Source organism: Panthera tigris, chromosome A3 (genome assembly GCF_018350195.1).
Source record: "Panthera tigris isolate Pti1 chromosome A3, P.tigris_Pti1_mat1.1, whole genome shotgun sequence".
NCBI classification, from domain to species: Eukaryota; Metazoa; Chordata; class Mammalia; order Carnivora; family Felidae; genus Panthera; species Panthera tigris.
In genome coordinates, this window is record NC_056662.1 from 119,284,401 (window position 1) to 119,303,602 (window position 19,202).

Consider the following 19,202-nt stretch of genomic DNA (forward strand, 5'->3'; position numbering starts at 1 on the left):
TAGCGGAATCGGGTCTGAAGCCCATTTCGCCTAGGCTTAGACCCTTCCTTGAGGGTCCCTTTATCTTCAGAGCCTCATTCCGGATGGGCTTCTCCTCTCGGACAGGCAAAGGAAAGATGAACTGGAGCAGAGAATGTCGGCGCTGCAGGAGAGCAGGCGCGAGCTGATGGTTCAGCTGGAGGGGCTGATGAAGCTGCTGAAGGTAAGAGAGAGCCCTGGCCGCTCCCCCACGCCCCCCCCACCCGCCTCCCTCCCACCGCTTGTTCCCCTTCACCTCCAGTTCAGCTGCTGCCGCCCCCCCCAACCCCTGCCGTGCTGCCTGAACAGGGTGCCGCTAAAGGCTTAAATGGCGCTGCCCGTAAAGTTAGACACGACTCCATAAAGTCATCTAATTAGTGTAAAGTCTGATTATAAAAAATGAGTAACTGGAATTAGCGTCATGTCCTTAAATAGTGGTAGGCAGGTTTATAAATAGGATATTAACTATATGTAAACAAATGTTTCTCAACTATTTGAAGTTTCTTTTAAAACAAATTTTCAAATATTTCGCCTAAATACTCAAGAAGGATTAAGAGTCCTATTTTAGTAAGTATTATCGCGGCAGACCAAGCTAATCAGACTAATTCTAATGAATAACTTTATTAGGAGGAACAAAAGAGCATCCCAGCTCTATGTTTGTTATCTTGGGGCTTGAATAGATTTGGAATGATTCAGATGTCACTATCGTTGTTGACATATTACAACATGCGACAAATATATCGCAGCCCCTATACCCCAGAGGAGAGAAAGGCACATTTGGCATTTAAGTGTCCTCACCTGGACAGTTTGACTGGCACTCCACAGAAATATCTACCCAGATACGTAGCAGCAATACCAGAATACATTTGTTCCTGCTGTTAGTTCCTTCAGTCTCTGTGTCTGTGCTGGGAAACCACTGTGTTTTGTGGTACCACACTGAGTTCGCAGCCAGCGTGGAAATCACAAAGTGTGGATTACCTCAAAAGCCAGGCTGAGGGGAGTAGATTGAATCCTGTGGTAAGGGAGTCACTGACGGTTTGGGAAATAATAGTTTGGGAAAATATGTAGAGCGGATCAGAGAGGGAAGAAGCTAAAGGAGAAATGGAGATAAATATAACTGTCTAGCCCAGTGATTGTGCTGCATCACAACCTGTGAGTGTGAGTGTGTGAGTGACAGGGGTCCAGACTAGCAGTGCGGCTCAAGGAAACATCAGCTTGGAGACTTTTCTTCAACTTCTCTATGCTAAACGAGTCCCTTCATAGTGAAGCAAGTGGTATTAGCAACTTGGGTGAATGTAGCGTTTGTGTTTTAAACTGACTTTTGGGGCGCCTGGGTGGCTCAGTTGGTTAAGAGTCCGACTTCGGCTCAGGTCATGATCTCACAGTTCGTGAGTTCGAGCCCCGCATCGGGCTCTGTGCTGACAGCTCAGAGCCTGGAGCCTGCTTCACATTCTGTGTCTCCCTCTCTCTCTGCCCCTTCCCTGCTCATGCTCTGTCTCAAAAATAAATAAACATTAAAAAAAAAAAAAACAAAACTGACTTTTGACTTGCTCAAGACAATCGCTTCTTTTAGTCTTAAGCTGAATCTCTTTTTCTAGCTTTGGTCCTGGGCATTTGGGTTGTTTTGCATGGACGTGTTTCTACATTAACCCTGTTAACGGAATTTCTCTTGAGAAGTATTTCGTGTCTAAATGGGTCTTGTTTAAAGAAAACCTGGCCCAGATCCCTCTAATAGTTGTCAAGTATCCAGCTAATCCAACCCAATCACCCACTCAAGATGGCAGAGAGGGACTTAAATGCATTTGGCCGGTATAGCATCTGGAGCCATGTGGGGCTTTGAAAGTCCTGCCATTGTGGGGTAGTCCCCTGCAAGATGGGAGATAATAGGGGATCCACTCATCCCTGGCCTGTGTCAGACTTGCTTGTAGTAAGTTGCTTTCAGACATTGCCCAAACATAGGTGGGAAGATACCGTAGGGTAATTTTTGTAAAAGGCAAAAGGTTTATGCAAACTGAAGGGAAGTCAGAATGCATTTCCCCCAAAGTCCCACGGTGTGCTTTCTCGTTAGCTGCGCCGCCCTCAGTCTCCGTTAGAGTTCCTGGTTCAGAGCCCTGTGAATATTATTGTGACCTGGTTCACTTCTGATGCTTGTATTCAAGGGCTGGGCAGAATGAGCTGAGGCCTGGAACTCTGATCCCAAACGCTGAGCTTCTTTGTATTTCTAGCTACTGTCTTACAGTTATAATTTCCTAAAATAAGCAGGATCCTTGTGCCCCATTTTGTAAAATCCCCTGCCGGCTTCTTAAATGCCTTATAATTTACTTACCAGATAGGCTGAGGCCATTCAGACTGGGAGGAAGAATTTGCAACACAGAGCAGGAATGTTGTCTTTTTACCCATTGATTAGAATTTACAGTTGAAAATTTCATGCCTCTCTAATGTCCAGCTTCCTAAAAAGATGACAGCACAATCCTAATTTGTGTATTATATGCACTCCTAGAAGGTCACCCATAGGAATCATTGACTTCCATGAAAATTTCAAAGATGTTTTCCTACTATTAAGAAAATATATTCACTAACCCATAATAAAAATACGCTTTAGAATCCTAATTTTAATTTCAAAGGACTGTCCTGCCCTCGTTGATGTTCAATCTGCTAGCATTTAATTCTCTCATAAAACAGCTGTAAGCACTTAGTCAAATGGACAATGAAACCACATGGTCTGGGATACTCATAAATTAAAATACACTGCACAGTAAATTTCCATTTCACAGGGAGTTCTTTCTACTGCTTCAGTGAAATATTGTGTACATTATCTATTTATCTGAAAAATGATAATTTAAAGAAGGATGTATATGAAGTGTTCCCATTGTTTATTAATTTATTCAATAATAATCTTAAGTCCTTTTTTGTAAGAAGGCAGGGTAAAAATTAATCATGCATTTATTTAACAAGAAAATATTGGTTCCTAACTGTCACATTTAGGTATTTGGCAGTAAGACCAAGGAGTACCAGGGACCTTCTTTCTTTCTTTTTTTTTTTTTTAAGTTTATTTATTTTTGAGAGAGAGAGACAGAGTACGAGCAGGGGAAAGGCAGAGAGAGAGAGAGAGAGAGGGAGAGAGAGAGAGAGAGACACAGAATCTGAAGCAAGCTCCAGGCTCTGAGCTGTCAGCACAGAGCCCAACGCAGGACTCGAACTCACGAACTGTGAGATCATGACCTGAGCCAAAGTCGGACACTTAACTGACTGAACCACCCAGACACCCCTCAGGGACCTTCTTAATTGTATTTTTGGTTTTTTGGTGGCATGATGCAGACTGACACCCAGGTACCCATGGTGAGAAGGTATCTTTTCCTTACATTTCCCCCCCTGATTAATGTGTATGGATAACCTCTGTCCCAAACTTACTTAAGCTGGAAGTGGTTGTATGTTGGTATTTTACTTTCTAAATCATGTTTCCAGTATTTTTCTGCCTCATTTTTCATTTTCCTAATATTACTTTTGAAACAGAGTCACCAGGTGAATTCTGCAGTTTTGGATTTCAACCTTATTTGCAAATGAGGTTTAAAATATAAATTATCATGTAGATAACTGCAGTACTTACGGTGTTACTTTGGCCACTTAGCCAGACATCCCCCATGTGGAAAAGTCTCGCATGTTTTTAGGTGACATAAGCACTTTTGGATTTGTGATTAAAGTATTATTATTCCCTTTAAATCAACCTTGGCTCCTGTGCCAGTTGCCATCAGTCAGTGTTTACTGACACGACTGACTGACTGAAAACAAAAACCTTATATCTAAGGCCTCGTATCTGACCTGTTAAGTGTGTTGACAGAGCCTTCAAGGCTTTATCTGAGCAACTTCTGTGAGTTTAAATTGTAAAACACCATCCTTAGTAACACGTTGTCAAAGCCCACCCTCTGCCAACCCCAGTGCACAGCAGAGGCCCCTACCTCCTGAAAAGGCTGCCCTGTCCACCATTCCCGTCCTAACCTGACATGTGTCTCCTGCAGATTATCATGATGTCATGTCCTGGGACAAACTATCCATAGCAGAGTTCCCAAATGTGCAAATGGGAAACATTGCTTCCTGAAATTTCCCTATTCTGTTGAGCCAAAGCACTGTTACCTTGCCTGGAGAAAACAGTAAAAATAGGGAGGTGTCTTAGAAACAGTCCTGAGAACTTTTGTCCTTGTCTTCTGACCTCAGCTGCAATTTCAGCCTGTCAGGATTGCCTCATCCCTCCCCCACCATCTCAGTGTCCATTTCAACACTTAGTGCCAGCAATAAACACACATTTTAAATGGTTTAATAACTCTTCCTATGGCTCTTTGCCCTGCCGAGTGAATGGAGAAAAGTATTCTGCCTTACAGGGAAGCCTGGCTAGGAAGGGAAGGCTCTTCCCAGCTGTGGAATTCTAAGCCCTTCTGACCAGAGCCACGTGCCAGAAGTAAAAACTGAAAGATGTTAACTTCTTTTTCTTTTGTTTTAATTTTTTTAAAGTAATCCCTGCACCCAAGGTGGGGCTCGAACTCACGACCTCAAGATCAGGAGTTGCATGCTTTACCAACTGAGCCAGGCACCCTAAGATGCTAACTTCTTAAGGCTTACTGAGCTAACGCTCAGGGCCTTCTTTGCCTGGGCTCCTGTGAGTATAGGTTTGGTCAGGCATCTAGCAGCTGGCTCCGATTATGAAGAACATCTTCTTGTGCTCAGTTGGAGTCTACAGAAGAGAGTTCTTGGTGCCTGTTTAATTTCTAGTCCATGTCTCTTCCTTGCAGGAATAAAATCTTTTTTTTCCAATTTTTTTTACTTCCTCTCTCCTTTTTGTAACTGGTTGGATTTTCTGAAACCATTCTTACCATTGGCCCCAGATCTGCAGACCCTGTAAAAGCAGAAGCACCCGTCCGTCCCTAAGACTTCCTACACACATGTTCAGTAAAGACTGCCTGCACGGCTGGATCCGATTTAAATAGAACCATTACAGCAGCTTTTAGATTTGCACACCCTGGGCAAAGAGCAGAGGCTCCCTGACCACAGTTACTCATGATGAGGCAGAGGAAGAAGAAGCAAAAAGGCCCATTAAAAGACAGAGTAGCTGAAGAGCAAAGGACCACAGAGAGACAGACTCAGAAGTGTTTCTCTCGTCTTTGCTGTGCTTCTCCCCGCGGCTCGCAGTGGTGCATTGTGATAGCTGAGAGTTGGCAAGTACCCACTCTGCCCGCCGTCACTGTGAGGCTCTAAAAGACAGAGACCACATCTTATCTTCAGGTTTCCAGGGCCTTATGCATAAGAAGTACTAAATGAACCTGTGTTGAATTAGTGGAAAACCAAGGTCGAGAGTTCTTTTTGAAAAGCCTCTCAGGGCCCTGAAGCAGCTTCCAGTTTGTTGGAGGAATGGGGATGGGATGTAAGCGCATCCTTGGGACAAAACCACAAAAAAGCAGCCCCAAAACAAGTGGAGAGGAGGGGACTAAGGAAGAGAGTCTGGTGAAATTGCTAGTTTGGGGGAAGTTTTTAGGGCAGTGGCTCTCAAACCAGCAGGCATCAGAATCAGCTGAAAGGCTCTGAAACACGTTGCTGTGCCCCACCCACCCCAAGAGTTTGGATTCAGGTAGTCTTGGCAGGCGCCCAAACTTTGCATCTCTGACGAGTTTCCAGGTGCTGCTGCTTTGCGAACCATTGGCCTAGAGGAAGGTAGCTAACACATAGGAATATTAGGAATGGGGAGATTGATTATTGGGCTTCTGGGTCCTAGTTGAGCTATTTCTTTCAGTCTACCCTAAACAGCTATGTGAGCTCGGGCGAGTCAGGCTCTCTAGGCCTTTTCTGTCCATAAATGAGGAAGTTGGATTAGATGGTTTCCCAGTTCTAGAGGCTAGCCCTGAATGAACTGGGTGGGACGGAGGCCTGCCATTCGCTCTGTGCAGCTGATGGTGCCTGATGACCGTCTGGGCCTTTGGTCTCTGAACCCGTGCGCCTGGCCTGGTTTGCCTGATTCTTCCATCATTTCTTCCAGATGTTTTGTGGTGATGGCCATTAACCTCTCTCCTTTTTCCCTCTGCCTTTTTTTCCATCTTCAACACCTCTAGGAGGAAGAGCAAAAGCAGGCAGTAAGTGAACTTGGGAATTCTCCACCTGATTCTTGCTCCTTTTGCATGTTCTTCTCTTCCTCAGAGAACTGTTACATTCTTTCTCGTCTCCTCCCTGCACAAGTTCACCTCTGCAGAATTGGTTATGTGTAAAACCCTCAGCCGTTCGCTCCATAGTCGTGTAAAACGGCCTGAAAGTCCACGTCATGTTTACCTCATTAGCAGAGCATGTTCTTACTTGAAACCAGAGCTCGTTGAATTTTTGTTAAAGTACACATCTGTTGTGTTTATTTAACTATGCATGATTAGCCAGGCTACGATTGCATTTCCCTGCTTTTGCATTCGCTGCTGCTTCATGTCTAGAGTGACTTTAATTGCTTGAAACAACTTTCAGGGTTGTGGGAGTGACCTCAGGTCTAAATACTACATCATGAATGATTGTGCATGGAAATGTATAGTTTTTCTGATGACTTCAAATGTCCTTTAGTCTCGAACAGGCTTCTGGATGCTCCAGCCCCAGGAGCCTTCTTAACAAAGTTACCAATGAAAGCTAAGTGACTGGTTATGCCCTCAGTGATTTCCTGTTCAGAGTCTGCTCCAGGGGGAGCTCTGGTTTTTGAGCTGCATGGCTGTTGCATGGTGTTTAGGGAAGGTTTATGTTTGTCTTTATTTTTCCGGACAGCCCTTAACCCACACAAGAAAATCAATTGAGGGCCTATCCACAATAGTAACACCGTATGTTTATATAACATAGTAAGGTTTTCAAAGCATACATTTTTTTATACAAGCTAAAGCTTATTTTTAACTTACCTCAGGGCTTTAATTTTAAAAGAGAGAAATATGAATGTTTAATTCAAAAAATTTACTTGTTTCTTTTTCAAAAAACAAAGTGATCCATGTTTTAGATTAAGAATAGGAATATACAGGGGCGCCTGTGTGGCTCAGTCAGTTAAGCGTCTGACTTCGGCTAAGGTCATGATCTCACAGTTAGTGAGTTCGAGCCCTGCATCGGGCTCACTGCTGTCACTGCAGAGCCTGCTTTGGATTCTCTGTCTCCCCCCCCCCCCCCCCACTCCCCTTACTCCCTCTCTCTCTCTCAAAAATAAATATTTAGAAAAAAAAGAATAGGAATACCCAACAGTATATTTATTATTTTCAGTTAGGAGGGCAATGAAATAATAGAGTGCAGAGGAAAAGATCAAATGGGGGAAGAGGCAAGAAAGGAGCAAGGGAGAGACAGACTGTCAGAAGGAAAGCAGATAGATTATGGGATTAAGATAGGTGATCAACCCAGAAATCTCAGTGGCTTTACTGTAACAAAAGTTTGTTTAGTGTTGTTTTTGCTTTGTTTGTTTGTTTGTTTGTTTTTTTCCTCATTGACATGTAGTTTATTGCTTTGATCTTATGGCACTTCCTCAGTAGGTACATTCATATGGGCAAAGCAGGAGAAGACAGCATGGAAAGTCAAGCCCCAGGAAGTGACACTCCTACTTCTCTTTCCCTCCCTTTCATTGGCCAAAGCAAGTCATATGACCCCACTTAACTTCAAGGGGGGCATAGACGTATAATCCTCCAGTTTGCTTAGAAGCCACAGAGACGCGGATGCTGGTAACGCCGACCACAAATAGGAGGATGGGTGCGCTTGTGTTGAGGGAAGGAAAGAGAACATCTCTCCTTCCTTCTCCTTTCTCCCGCTGTTTGCCTGACAGTCTCCTCTCCTTCGTGGTGCTCCAGAGCATCACCTCACCTGTAGCTGCCGACAGCCACTGTTCCCCTCCTTCTCTTCTCTCCTCTATACCCCAAAGATGCACGTTGCAGCTAAAACCACTTGCTGGGACCTTACTCCAACAATCTGCCCAGACTAGCATCTCCTCCCTCTGGGAATGTGCCGGCTCAGAGTGAAGAACCCTACACCTTACCTGAGAACTCTCTTTCCGAAGAGGGCGGGCTTTATGAGTATCTATTTTAATGGTAGCAGTAGAGCTTCCAATAGACGTTTCATTCTTAAAAAACATTATGGATTGCCATGTAATCCAAGAATGAGAAATTGCCACTGCTGGTATGTTATTTCTCAGGTCGCTTTAAAGCTGACCTTGAGCAGACAGGGACTTAAATAACCTGTTCGCTTCAGTGACCTTTGAGTCTGTGTGAGATCATCATGCCCTTGAAGTTGGCAAAGTAAGAGGCTAGACCCAGACTGCTGAAGCTTGCCCCTAATGAACCACTTGTGTGTATGTCTTAGAAGTTCTCCATGGCCATGGTCCTGAGTTCATGACCTTGTCTTCATACTCTCTTAGGACCGTCCATGGCACAAATTGGTACAAATTGTCTTTTCCCCATCTTTCTCCACTATGATATAGGTAAGACATTCTGCTCTGTGGATATAGGTTTAAATATCCTCTGTTTACATCACAGGTTTAAACTGGACCCACCCAAGGCTCAGTGCTGAGGCTCAAATTTGAAAGCTCAATAGCTTTATATAATTCAACATTTTAAACAAGTAGACACATAAAGCTTCAGAACTAGTGCTTCTGTTTCAGTCTGTCTCCTTACTGAGTGAGATACAAAAAGGTATTTAGCACAGAGCTAAGTTGTAACTTTTTCTTCCTTCCTGGGTTCTGGCTGGTACAGTTTAATTTCTTCCCCATCATAATGTGTTACCTATATGGGTGATTAAATAGTTGTGAGAGACTCCTACAATGAAGAATTTACTAGACACGCTTCCCAAAATTGGCTCTATAAATCCATTATAGAGAACTTTTCATGTAGTCGTCTTCTTGCTTCTTTCCTCTTTAGGGATTATTTTAGCTTTGGGGGGATTTGAGAGGAATAGGTAATGACTGTGACTTAACAGCTTTGGTGCTGTGGGTCCACCTTCAGCCTTCAGCCACTTCTCCAGGGCTTTGAGTGGCATCAGTACCTCAGCTGATAATTCTTCTGTCTTTCCTCTCTCCCTCCCTCCCTCCTTCCCTTCTCTTTTCTCAGATCCAAGAGTTATAATTAAGGGAAGAACTGCCTGGCTATTTCAGATAAGACTTCACTGAGTGACTCTTCAACCCACAATATACCCTACAGTTTAACAGGCTCAGGAATTAGATTGTATCAACTGAGTCAGGGTTAATCAGGCCCGTGATAATCATCAGACTGTAATTAAAGGACTTTGTCTGCCTTTTTCACTACTGCCATCCCCAGTCGCTAGCTAGTGCCTGCCACAGAACAGATACTCAATAAATAGTTGCTGAATGAAAACTAGTATTAACCAAATTTACAAGATTTCGAACTAAAAGTGGTGTGAATTTATAAGTTTATTGATTATAAGGCACAGAACTGCTTCGAGTACTTAGAGCAGTGACTTTGCTCAAGGTACTCCTGTTCCCTACCCATTCAGAAGACTAAATCATGGTTCAGAAACGCCCTTTATAAAAAGGAATCAGAAAAAGGAATTTCAGGGTCGCCATTAATTATGATTAATGCTATTACCATTTCTGTCTAAAGAACAGATGTTGAGTATGTAGAATAAAATCATCCTCTCTTTTTTTTAAATACATATAATCTATAAAATGTGGGATATATGTAGTTATTTGTATCACTTGAAAGTATTTTGATAATTGCTTAGTAAAAACCTGGCCCCTGCAGCCTGGTTAGGGGATTCACCAGCATGTTACAGAGGAACTCACTAAGGTAACAACAGACTGACGAGTAATGCTGGTGATGGTATTTACTGCCATCGGTGCACTTGAGCTGTGGGCTGCTCCGGTCCTAGTCTGGAGGGGTTTCGGATGTCTAAATTCATGCGAGTTACATCTCAGTGTTCCATTTTTCCCAGTGACTCAACGCACCATAAAATTGTACTGCTGGATTGCTAACACCAAATAAAATGAGCTATCCAAGGCAAGAGGTACGGTTTACTCATGAAAGATGTTGCCTGGAACATTTCTCTGAATTCTCCTATTAGACATCACTACTTTTTATATACAGATCAACATCAGGCTTAAAGACTCTAACTTTAGATAGTAAGATATAAGAATAGAGGGCTCCCATGGGGTTGCCTTGATCCAGATTAGTAGTATGGTAATGGTCCAGAGGGTTAGATAGATGGGACTCTGAAAATTGTGTAATTAGAGGAGTCTTGGGGATTCCACTAAGAGAGCATTGACACGCTTGGAACCTTTCCTTTTACTTCAGTAAGTTGGAATATCAAGTGGGATCTTGCCACATGCCCTTTCTGATTTCCAGAATCAGATGAATAACCCTCTACAACTACACCAAAGAAAGCATGGTGTGAGCTGGTTCTTAAAAGCCTGCGTCTCTGATCTGGCTCCCCCAAATATACCTCAGAGGAAGGGTGCTCAATATTTAGTTAGCCACGGTTGACCCATGAGGGTTCTAACAAACTTCATGAATATCAACTTTGTAAATTTAAGAAAAAGTACTTTTTAAAAACCCTATACAACAACAAATAAAAGCCTCCTTTGTCCATTAGATTATTGGTGAACCCCTCGATGTGCTCATGGACCACTTCTCCTCTTGCTTCACTTAACCTTTAGATACAGTCTCATTGGGAAGTGATTCAAATTCACATGCCTCTAAATCTTCTGGACTCTCTGACCCCACCATACTCTAAAATAGAAGGCTGAATCTACTTCTACCCCGAGGCAAAGAATTGCCGTTCACTTATTTATTCAGCAGTGTCTTACTACATATGTTCAAGACAGTGAACTTGGCGTTTTGGAGGATAACAAGAGGAATCCTACAAAAATACCACCCTCAAATAGTATGAACATTATTTCATCATTGGCATCATGCCTTAAATACAGAAACACATGCCAGGTCAGTGGTATCCTGAGCTATAGGCACCACTGCTATCCCTCTAAGTTTGTGAACTCCACAGATGTCTTTTAGTAAACAAAGATCAGTGTGATGTACTGTGTGACTCTGCCATAGACCTTCAGCCTGGGTTCCAGTCCTAGTCTGTCTAGATGACCCCATGTGCTAATTGCACATAGATTGCCTTGTGGGTCTGTGAAGTGTGCTCATTCACCAGTCCCGGCTCCTGTACTCACTATAGGAACCTGGTAGTTTGTTGCTTTGTTTTTCATTCAGTTTTTTCCCCAAAGGAGAAAATATTGTTACAGTATTAAAAATAAGATTTGTATTTCACTCCCCCAGAACTCCTTGAATACCTACAAGGAGTTTACAGTGTGAGGATATAGGGGGAAATCGCTTTGAGTCTCCGCAGTATTTTTCATCACCCTTGTCAAGGACAAACTGAGAGGTTTCCTTCCCTGCTTTTCTATTTCCCTCCTGAACTACATTTCTGTCTTTCCCTCTCTTGGACAGAATGCATACAACATATGAAAACTATCTTCCAAAGTCTCCAGGGAAATTCTCTACACACCAAGCTGGAGAAATTGTCCTTCCGCTGGAACAACATTGAATTCCTGGGACACACTGTCTCACCCAGAATACTACAATCTGAGTCTCAGCAAAGCATCAGCAGAAAAGAATGAGTGAAAGGTGACTTTTTTAGGTTCTGAGCCTGAGGATCTAGGAAAATGATGGGAACACTGACTGAAGAAGTAAGAAGAGGAGATGATCTGGGTTAGGGAGGGGACTTTGGCCTGTTTTTGAACATACTGAGTTCTGAAGATTAGGCAGGCACTCGGGCTTTTTGCCTGATCTACCATATATTTGGGGATATGCAGCTGGAACTTCAGTGGGAAAACATGGCTAGCATTGTAGATTTGGAAGTCTTCAACATAAAATTAGGGTTGAAACCATAAACATGAGGCTTAGGGAAAAACCATAGTAGAGAAAAAGAAGAAAGAGGAGGTGGGAGGGGTAGGATTGTGGGTTCTTGGTGAAAGCTCAGAAGCTTTCAAGAAGGAGAAAATTAATAAGACAATAGGATAAGGAAGCCCTTGGATTTGCCAATCAGGAAGTTACCAGCAACCTTGGAAAGAAAATTTTCAGTAGAGTAGTAGTGTAGATAGCTCTGAAAAATAGGCTTTGTTTTGTCCAGCTGCCACCCTGCTTTGGTTTCAGCCCAAAGGAGAGGGAATTAAATCTTCAATCCTCCTCATTGAATTACATATGAATGGATTGCTCTTGTGATTCAAAGGTCCTTCTCATCAAAACCACTTTTCTGTCTAAACAGGTCCATAGACTTTACAAACATGTTTCCTCATCTGCAAACTTCAGCCTCACAGTCCTTTGATGCTTTTGTCACCTGTACCAGCCAGTATGTTGGGGAAAGGCGAAAGCCAGAAAGGGTCTATAGAAAACCAACTGGGTTCATTAGACTGGTGTCTCCTTTTGTGACTTTCAAATGCACTGGGCTTTTCTTTCAACACCCAGCTCCTTCCTCAGTGTTTCTTCACACCAGCCTTCTACCTCCTCCTTTCCAGACAAAAGAAAGCATCCTAAGAAAATATCCGCTGCTTCCCTGAAGCCCCCTCCTTTGGTTTATCTCTCGGGCTTCCACAGGAGGAGAGGAATCCCTAGTGCTCTTCTTGGTAGACCTCACCCCAGCATCCTCTCTTGGCGTGGGATTGGATCTATGATCCTTCACTTGGAGAGCATCTGTAGGCATTTCATCAAATCCTGATCCTGCACCAATCTCTTGGGTCTTATAGCTGACCTCGGGCTGGTTCTGATGTTCCGTATTAACAATAACGCAACAGTAGGGAGCCTTCTCTCCTAGAGTCCTTAACTGAAATGAACATCTGCTTAGTTTCAGCTACAAGAAGCATGTTATAAAAGGTACACTAGACTTTTTTGCACTCTTCTCCATTTGCTGCCAATCATAGTCTGGCAAGTAGAATTACTGTCATTTGGCATTACCGTATGGATGCCCCGATGCTTTAAAAGAAAGAGAAGGGGGAGGGGAGAGAGGGAAGAAGGGAGGAGGTAGAGAAAAGGAGGAAGAGAGAGAGAAAGAGAAGAAAAGAAGAAAGAAAAAGTAGAAGCTTGTTTTATAAAATTAGAGGCAAAGAGAGAGACGGTTAACTGTAGCTAATGCGGTACCTTTAATAAGAAACCACACCAACTCACCACAGCTCTACAAGCTGGCTAACCATAAATCCTTCAATACTTTTATTATTTTGTGTTCTTATTAACTTAAATATATATGTAACATTCACTATTTATTCATTGCTTTCACATCTCCAATTTCAACTGCCGTATTTAACCAGCTCAGACCTGAGGAAACCAAGAGACAATCTAGGAGACTCTGAGGCCTGTAGCCGCCCCCCCCAGGACATCTTCCAAATGTGCAGAAGATACAAGAGTTTATTCTTGGGCCCCTTGATGATCCTAACCTAACCCGAGGCTACTGGTGACCTGCCCTTCCTTCCACAGCAGCCTGCCGCCTGGGAAAAGATTCTGACTCACCTTCAGCCAGGTTTCTCATCCTCAGCACTGTGGACCTCTGGGCCACATAACTCTGGGGAGTCTGGGGGTGCTGATTTGCGCATTGTGGGGTGTTTAGCAGGACCCTTGACCTCTACCTGGTAAATTCTAGTGATAGCCCCCTCCCCAAGCCCTAGCAGGTGAAATTACCCCCAGCTGAGAAGCACTACCCTGAGCTCAGAGAACCTTGCTCTGCGATACAGCCTGAGCCGCCGAGGCATTCTCAGAATCCCTGATTCTGAGGTTTACATGTGGACTGGATGGTGAACGATTCCCAGGCACCTTCCCCGCAAATCAGTCCTCTGGCCATATTTCCTGTCAGCTCCCTGTCTGCACACTGTCTCAGGTTTCTGCTCATCCACGCACTTGTCAAGGTGCAGGCAAGTTTTTCTCCAAAAGCCTGCTTGTGTCTCTCTCCTTCCACTTCCTACCACCTTTCTTCATTCCAGCCTCCATCATCTGTCACCTGGTCTGTTGGAAGAGCCTCCGCATAAGGGCTCCTTGTGCCCTATCTCTTCCTCCTCAGTCCCTCCTTCACGTTGCTCCAGAGCCAGAGTCCTAAATGCATGGCACTGGCCACGCCATTCTCTCCTCTGGAACCTTCCCCTAGCTCCCTGTGCCGCTGCCCCCAGCAGGGGTCAGTAGGCATTTTATTAAAGGGTTAGACAGTATGGGGCGCCTGGCTGACTCAGTGGGTAGAACATGTGGCTCTTGATCTTGGGGTCTTAAATTCAGGCCCCACACTGGGCATCGAGCCTACTTAAAATTAAAAACAAAAAAAAATTTTTAAAAAGGGTTAGACTGTAAATATTTTATGCTTTGTAAACCAAATCAGAGATATTATGTAGGTACTTATATAACCATTTAAAATGCAACCATTTCAAAATGTGAAAACCATTCTTAGGTCATGGACTGTAAAAAACAGGTGGTGAGCTGGATATGGCCATAGGCTGCCGTTTGCCATCTCCGGCCTAGTAAATAAACTAGGTGACTATTTATTTAAGGCTCGGATGATGGTAGGCCACACTGCTCTTTCCTACCACGTGTCTATGTGCTCCCTATATGCTAGCCCCCCCACACTGCTCCTTACCCCCCGCAGGCAGCCTCCCCTCCCAGGCCAGCGGCCTTTCCTCACCTGGATTGCCCTTCCCGAGCCTTTTCTGCCTATTGAAATTATAGCCCTCAAGATACTCTCAGATGCCACCTCTTCTGTGAAACCTTACCCTGTTCCAGAAGCTCAGAGTTACATTCTCTCGATTCTGTGCTTTTCCTTTGTGCCTCCACTAAGGCATGGATTTCACTCTCCTTTGTATGCTAATTGCATACATGCCTAACAACCCCAGGGGACCGTGAGCCTGCTAACAGTGGACACTTTGCCCCTTTGTGACCCCCAGCACCTTTCAAAGTAGAATAATGGCAGGTGGTCCTCTTTTGAGCTGGTGTGTGAAGCATTTTATGTTCATCCACACCAGCCTGTAAAGATATTATCTCCATTTTGCATATGAAGAAACTGAGATGCAGAGAGGTTAAGTAAGTTACCCAGGTGCATGCTGCTAATAAATGGTAAAGCTGACATCCAAACTAGGTCTCCCTAACTGCAAAGCCTGGACTCTAACTGCTGCATTGTGTACAGCAGGGACTCAGCAAAGAATGGTGCCATACCTCACCATATGAGTTTTGCATACCTATAAGTAGCCTTTAAATTTGACTCATTGGAGTTTAAAATATCCCTGATAGGTTCTGGCTTCTTGCCTGATCACCGATTGAGCTGTCTGAATAAGGACCATGCTCTCCTGGCAGTTTATTCTCTTTTTGTTTCTAATATGCAAGCTGAGTGTTTTGTGTTCATTTTACAGGGATTTTCCCTTCAGTGAGGTCCCTGATCATTTCACCGAGAACTGGCTTTGAAATCCTACAATGAGAACTAAAGGAATACCATTCTCAAATAGAGTCGGACAGACTAGGAGAAACAAACAGTAAGAGGGTAATCTAGTCTTAGAATTTATGAGCTTCCCTATCTGAAAGTTTAAATTTCAACTTCTTTTGATCTTTGGGTTTATGGTGAGTTGTAGTAGGTTGTTCTTTGTCCCTGGAGTTTAGTATGCTTTCCTCCTCCTACTAAGAAAATAGCTAGACAACTTGCTTCCCACCCCTCGAAGCCTTGAGGTAAGCTTTGTCTTCTGCAGTGTAATTGGACTTGAACAGGGACGGAATCTACCCACTGCCAGTACCGAGACCATAAACATCCAGCAGTCCCATGGGAGCTGTTTCCTGTCTTATAGCAACTTACCCCATGAGCCACCACAGTGAACAGTGAGTGACAGGCTGTGTGTAAGCCCTGAGTTTCCTGAAGTGATGTGGGAACAAACGGGTGCCAGCCCTCTGCAGAGGGACTGCTGGCACACTTTTTGGTGGCCCCATCCTATTCTTCCAACAGACCTACACAGTACGTAAATGTACGTTCATGGTATCTGTGGTGGAAAGAAAAGAGACATCGTAAAACTCGTCAGCTCTTCTCTCTGGTGTTTAGACGCAAAGTTTACCTTGAAAAGCTACACAGCACTTAAGTCACACAGCACCTTTGCTCAGATAGGAAGGTCTCCTGGCGTGCTCTTTCGCTGTTTCTAATTCACCCCGGAGGGAATCACAGCCTGTTTCTTTGCTCGCTGCCATGCGCTTGTCTCTCTCGTCTCCTCCACCTCGTTCTCTGCTGTCTGCTTGCTCCCATCCCTGGTACTAACTGCTAGCGGTCTCAACTGTTGTCGTGTTAGGCACGCAGGACGGGCAGCGCGGCCTCCTGTCTCTCTCCTTTCAGCTGCACATTTGATGTGATGGCTGCATTTTCCGAGCAGAGCCACCCAACATCAGATCGATATAGTATGTGGGGTTTGTTTTACCTTTTCTTGAAGGGAGAAAAATCTGCCCCAAGTCCATTCTTTAGGGGTGCCTGTGTGGCTCGGTCGGTTGAGCATCCAACTCTTGATTTCGACTCAGGTCATGACGTCCGGGTCATGAGATTGAGCCCGGAATCAGGTTCCAAGCTGAGCACAGGGCCTGCTTGGGATCCTCTCTCTCTCTCTCTCTCTCTCTCTCTCTCTCTCTCTCTCTCTCTCTCTCAAAGTAAATAAATCGACATTAAAAAAAAAAAAAGTCCATTCTTTATACATCCCATTCCTCTATAGAGTCAGGGTTGCCTTATCTAAATTTCAGACTTGCAGCTCCTTTCTCCCAGGGTTGATTTTTGTGGATTTTGTTGTTGTTGCTGTTTTTCTGAGAGGGCCTCTGAAAATCAGCAGCAAAGAGGCCAGTTTGTTTAATTTAAATACACTGCAGCAAAATGAAGGTAATTGTCCACAAAGGCCATCTGCTCCCTGGCAGGTATCCACGAGTCAGAGAGACAGATGGAGGCTAAAACGCCTCCTTCTGGTACCATGATAACAACTTAGCTCAGAGTTTCAGGTGGGTCTGTGTTTGTGCAGAGGATACAGTTATCAGGGCTCCATAGAGGGCAGTAACTCAAAATCAGGCTTTTTGCCACAAGCCGCTCCAGGCTCGATTACCTAACTGTAGTGTGTACCAAGGAGATACGAAAAAATTCATACCTGTCCCATGAAGAAAAAGAAGGGAAGGAAACAGTATTTCTGGAGCCCCTCCTGTGTGCCAAGCACCATGCCGAGGATGCCTGAACACAGCTGAGTGTGGTGCAAATCACCCTTCTGCTAAGGACAGTGCCTTTCTCCCTTTGGGGCCGGCTCTCTCTGCCACAGCCTGTGAGCTCCTGTCTCTGCTCACAGTGTCCTCAGGTCACCTTCTCTGGCATACTGTGTACCTGCTTTGGCTCCAATATTAGATTTGTGTCATAGACAAGAGACTAAGTCATAATCACTGTACTCTCCTTTCGGGTCTCGACTGAAACATGGGTTCCTCCAGGCCTCAGCAACACCGTGCTATGCTTTGGTTTTCTCCTAGCCATATGAGGCCATTAGAAGACCCGGGTACCAGTTGTAGCCTTCCTACTGATTTATTTGGAACCTTGTGGCCTCTCTAGGCCTCAGTCTCTTCAAATATAAAATGACCGTTGGACTAAAAGAGAGGCTATTTTCTTGGGGTCATGAACATTCTGAAATTGTAAGCATAATCTGTGAGTCCTTTTCTTAGAATGTGATACCCAGTTTTCTCAGGTTTTTAAACTCTTTTGCTAATTTAGAATAAGTGAAGAGCCAACAGACCAGAGAGCATCTCAGAATGTATTTCTCGAGCTCTGTATTTCTAGCAGAATTGTTTCTAACTACAAGGGACCTCTGTATTCAGAGAACCTGAGTGACAGGGCATGTATTGTGTTCAGTCATTGGTGACTGGCCCGTGCTGCATTCAAGCCTTTGTTATAGGTCGTATTACAGCAAGATCCCACTGTCCTTGCATCAGGAAACCTTCGAACACCAAGTAGCGTATTGCAGACCTTCCCTAGCTTCCCCAGGCTAACTGCCCCTGTCCTGGCAGCTCAAACCCAGAGGCGCAAGATGGTTTTACACCCGCATCGGAGAGTTTATCCCCATCCCCTGGAGCCGCCTGACTAGTTCCTCCACCTTTCCTGATTTCTGTGTGATTCGCAGGTTCCCCATAACTTCAAGGTTCCAACTGCGATGCTGCCCCCAGCCTGCTCCTGTGACCATTTATTCTAGATTGGTTTGCAGTGACTGGAGTGCTTGGCAGTCTCTGTGGGGAGGTCCTGCCTGCCTGAATGTAAAGCCCATCTGCGCTTCTGAGACATGGTGAAATTTCACAACGCAGTGCCCCAGGCAGATTGTAGTGTATCTGTCTGGCCCAGACCTGTCGAGAGGGCAGAGAGTGAACAATCCCTACCCGGGATCGTAGGTAACTGACAGCACGCCCAGAGTGCTGCGCTGCACTGCAAACAGGGTCTCGAACTCTGTGTGCTCTGCTCACTCCAGCTTGTGGGCGTGTAACTAGAAGGGGCTTATTGAAATTCTGTGCGTCTTGAGCTAGAATCATCCTTGTTGCAGTCACCTGCTCCCTGCACCTCCATAGAGGCTCTGTGTGCATGAATCTAAATGGACAGCATCTCTGGTACTCACCGTACTGCTGAGAAGGGTATGTTCAGGGGCGCCTGGGTGGCTCAGTCGGTTAAGCGTCCGACTTCAGCTCAGGTCATGATCTCACAGTTCGTGAGTTCGAGCCCCACGTCGGGCTCTGTGCTGACAGCTCGGAGCCTGGAGCCTGCTTCGGATTCTGTGTCTCCCTCTCTCTGACCCTCCCCTGCTCATGCTCTGTCTCTCTCTGTCTCAAAAATACATAAAACATTAAAAAAAAATTAAAAAAAAAAAAGAAAGGTGTGTTCGGTATAGAACATGCCGTTATCTGACCCTGAGATGGCTGCCGGGAACCCTCAGAAGATCCTTCACCGACGGCCTCTTTGTGACTGGAGCAAAGCCGTGATTACTTGACATCACTGAGATGACGTGACTTGGCCAAAGGCATAGAATCATAGAATTTTAAATCAGAAAAATACTTCAGAGATCATCTGCTTGATGCCACTCAGTTTACAAATGAGAAGACTGAGCCCCAGAAAAATTAAAAAGCAGGTGCTGTACGGTCAAAAGAAAACCCCAGGTCTCCCGACTTGCAGGCCATGCCCTTCCCACCGAATCACACCTCCTC

General features: G+C 44.6%; 1 protein-coding gene across 7 annotated transcripts in view; it reads left to right on the forward strand.

Annotated features, from left to right (window-relative positions):
• The window catches only part of DTNB (dystrobrevin beta), a 239,718-nt gene that overhangs the window by 201,749 nt on the left and 18,767 nt on the right, over positions 1-19,202 (forward strand). For all 7 annotated transcript variants that reach the window (XM_042982350.1, XM_042982349.1, XM_042982351.1 and 4 more), the window contains one exon: positions 106-202. In XM_042982350.1, the coding sequence (XP_042838284.1) occupies positions 106-202 (97 nt within the window). The remainder of the gene's footprint in view (positions 1-105; positions 203-19,202) is intronic.